This window comes from Apis dorsata, unplaced genomic scaffold (assembly GCF_000469605.1).
Source record: "Apis dorsata unplaced genomic scaffold, Apis dorsata 1.3 scaffold_867, whole genome shotgun sequence".
In the NCBI taxonomy this organism is placed as follows: Eukaryota; Metazoa; Arthropoda; class Insecta; order Hymenoptera; family Apidae; genus Apis; species Apis dorsata.
In genome coordinates, this window is record NW_006263987.1 from 91495 (window position 1) to 95347 (window position 3853).

At 45.6% G+C, this 3853-nt stretch overlaps 1 protein-coding gene across 6 annotated transcripts in view; it reads left to right on the plus strand.

Moving 5' to 3' along the window:
• The window catches only part of LOC102676797 (transcription factor collier), a 124871-nt gene that overhangs the window by 64551 nt on the left and 56467 nt on the right, over nt 1-3853 (plus strand). For all 6 annotated transcript variants that reach the window (XR_004151543.1, XR_004151544.1, XM_031514048.1 and 3 more), the window contains one exon: nt 2120-2183. Coding sequence is in view for 4 of the 6 variants with exons in the window: in XM_031514048.1 (XP_031369908.1) it covers nt 2120-2183 (64 nt within the window). In the remaining 2 variants the exon portion in view is untranslated. The remainder of the gene's footprint in view (nt 1-2119; nt 2184-3853) is intronic.

Consider the following 3853-nt stretch of genomic DNA (forward strand, 5'->3'; position numbering starts at 1 on the left):
ACCGAATCTCTATTTCGTAGAACCAACTTCCTTTCGTCCTTTCTTTTCCTTTCCTTTCCTTTCCTTTCCTTTCCTTTCCTTTTCTTTCCTTTCCTTTTCTTTTCTTTCCTTTCCTTTTCTTTCCTTTCCTTTCCTTTCCTTTCCTTTCCTTTCCTTTCTTTTCTTTCCCTTTCCTTTCCTTTCTTTCCGTCACTTAGTTTCGTTCTCTCATTTTCACCACGCGTTTCGTCTTTTTCCACGCTTCGGGTGAGGACGAGCCAGGATACCGATTTCGTCTCTCGAATCGTTGTCCAAAGATTAAGAAGATTTGAAATTTTAATCCACGAATTTAATTCCACCCAATCTCGATTATTTACCAGGTTTAGGTGTTTCTTTTTCTCTCTACACCTATTCGAAATTACACCCCTAATTAAACTCTCGAATCTCGAATATGCATGCGAACATTTAACATCCCGCTAAATTAAATTAGATCAGAAGACCTGAAATGCAAATGGTGGAAAGAAGCACAGAGAAACGCATCGAAACGTAAACTCATTTGCGAGTCAGCGGACAAGTGTACACTTTCTATTCCTTCGGTTCGGATTTGCATCGGCTATCTTGATATCTCCATTCCCCCCTCCATCCACTCCTCGTAAGAGCACACGTCTATATATATAATTCACGTGAGCTGGACAGTTGCATCGCTGTAGCCTCCCTATTAATTAGGGTCGTGCACCGTGAGCATAGATCAGCCCCCCGTTTTGCGTTTACCAGCGTCATGTGCCGGTTTCCAAATCGTCTCAACATCGACAAATATATCGATTTTACGTATTTTTCGTGAGCAAAGAAAGAGGTAACCTAATCCTTTCCGATAGAACCTTGCCGCTCGATCGACTAGGCAAACTCTTTTATCGCGATGCAAACGCCTGTGTGTATGAATAGAGCGACGTAGTAACAGCGGTTCCCGGAAACTGATGCCCTACGTAAATAAACGTAGGAGAGGGGTATTCCTACCCGCTTTTTATTCGCGTTTAATTAAAAAGTAGTCGTGGATCGAGCGTGTACACGCCTGATTAACGTCCATCGTGCGCTCGCGAATTTAAAGATTAATGGCCGCGACGAACGTCAGCCGGCAGGAAAAGAGTACGCTTGATGCGTACGCACGGATGGAAAGGAAAAAAAAAGGGGGTGGAGAGGAACAACGTCGATCTTGCGACGATTATCAAAACTTTCGATAAGGAAGATCTACGTGTGCTTCGAACACATACAATTTTCGTTCGCACTTATACGTAATACGCGTGTTACTTGCAATTCATTACTTACCATTCGCGGCCAAGATAGCCGATCAATCGATCTTTTAATCACGCAATAATGACTCTACGTATCGGGATGGAGATTCGATCGTAATGAATCCGATCAAGATACCCGTTAATTATGTTAATTCCGGTATCGATCGAACGAACGAACTCGTGGTTGTTTTCGAAAAAGATACTGAGAACGAGTAAATGTCGTGGCCGTGAAACGGGGAGAAGGGGGTCGAGTCCTGGGTGTTGGAGGGGTAGTAGGGGTAGTTGAAAATGCATTACCGCGGCTGCGGCATATGGCGCGATGCACGCATGACTCGTCAACAGGGCAGGATGATAATTATGCATCGCACGCCATACGTAATGGCACGGCTCTTACCGGCACATCAAGAAATTAATAATTAGCGTGAGGTGGAGCAGACCCGAGCGCGCCAGAGTTACGTCACGGTGCACTTAATTAAAATAGAACGGGGTGTGAAGAACGCGCAACGGCTGAATCTCCGCTCCTTCGCCTACTACCACCACCCTTCCAACCATTTAAGCGCGCGCCGAATTTACCGAGATTAACGAGATTTAACGTCTCTGAAAATTCGCTCGTGCCGATTTAATGGATCGGCGAATCGGCCTAGACGTTGTGTAATTGAAAACGGACGCGTTTCGTTCGAGGAAGATGAGTAGTCGAGAGAGAATTGGTCGATCAACGTCTTACGTGATCATATCTCTGTTTGTCGAACGCGCAATTAATCTTGTACTTTGATATATTTTTTTTCTTCTTTTTTTCCCCCTCTCTTGTTAAACGATGCAAACGATTAACGTTTATACGTTTTTGTTCGTAGGAATCCGAAGGACAGAAAACGAACAATGGCATTCAATATAGCCTGCATCTGTTGTACTCCAACGGTGAGTAAACCGAATCATATTAATTATGACTCATCGTATCAATTCACGAATACCAAATTGCGGTCTGCTCTATTTCTAAAATGTACATATTATCAAAGCTGTACGATCGGATTATTAATCGAGTCGCGTTTGAATTTCATCTCGGGAGGGGACGGGAGAAGAAAGAAACGCGAAATCGTAAGAAACATGGCCGATAAATATTGGAACGAGATCTTGATAAAAAGCGCGCGTTAAAACGGCGAGAAGAAGAGGGGAAGAAAAAGTTAGTGGGAATTTTATTTGAAAAGAAGTAGGACGAATGCCACGATTGGAAATGGATTCGGTCGATTTAGAAAAGAAAAAAAGGTTTCGAGTCAATCTGGAAGAGCGAGCCACGCGATAATCCCATCCGAAGCGACGATGACGGGCCATCAACATTCCGCGCAAACACTCGGTCTCGGAGGGGAGCTAAAAAACTGAGGAAGTTACGAGTGCAACAGAGACATATTTTATGTCACTGGTCCAGCTTCGACAAAAAGAGTTTAGTTTCCGTCGCGAAGAAACCGTTCGAACGTCTGTGCGTGAACGAAGGAACGAAGGAACGAAGGAAAGGAAGAAACAAGGGAGAGAAAAGGGAGCAGAAGAAGCGGATGATCCGGAGGTGGTCCGACCAGCAGAGAGAGACTCTTCAAAAACGCGCTCGTATTATGAACATATTAAAAAGCCACAAGGCGCTATCTGCTGGCTTTCATTCCAGACGTTTTTTCAACCCGTGTACATCGGGAACAACGTCAACCTCCGCGGTGCTTTCTTTATCTTATCCGTTTCTTGCCCGTTCTCATGCCTCTTTCTCTCGCGACCATCTTCCCCTCGTTTCTTTTCCACTTCCCCTTTCCTCTTCCCCTTTCTCTTTTCCGCGGCTCATACCATCAGCCTTCTTGCCTCTGCCGTTTGCGAGCCGATCAATCAATGCGAGATTTTTGCGTTGGCACGACTGACTGAGGGGCCGCCCTGCCATCTATGGGCACTAAAACGTGTTGCCAACATTGCAAACAAGAAATAACTAACTATCCCTACCTATAGAATACCTATGCCGCTGCCCACCTTCGGGATCCTAGATTCTCGCTCCTTACTTTTCGTTCTATTCCCTCTACCTCCGACACCTAAATAAACGCTGCTATTTTGCCCCGTTTCGTAATAATCTCTCCGCGATTTCACCGCTTTCTCGGATCTCGGAATGCTCGAAAATACGATACAAATTTTTGAATTATACGTCGCAATTCGTAATCGATGTAGCGCGTAAACGTTCGATCGAGCGACACTGAAATGCTAATCGAGGTCCATAAAAACGTCCTCCAATGTTCTCGCGGGAAGGAGGGAACGGGGCGATTCTCAATGAGCGAGTGATGCAACCGAACGTTACGATATAACGGAGCCTATACGTCTTCCATCGAGGCACCGGTTATGTCCTTTACAGCGAGTCGATAGATCGTCGCGGCTCTGATTTATGCCTCGATCCGGAGATCGGTGTCCGCTGTTCGGACCGTCGCTCGAGAACGACTCGCCTCCTATAAAAGTTTCATGCACGAAATACTTTAGCCGTCCAGCTTTTATATCGGAAGAAGACAAATTGGCGCTGGCTCGCGCCAATCCCCTTCTCGTCCCCGTCCCCTCTCCCCGCAACTCCGTCT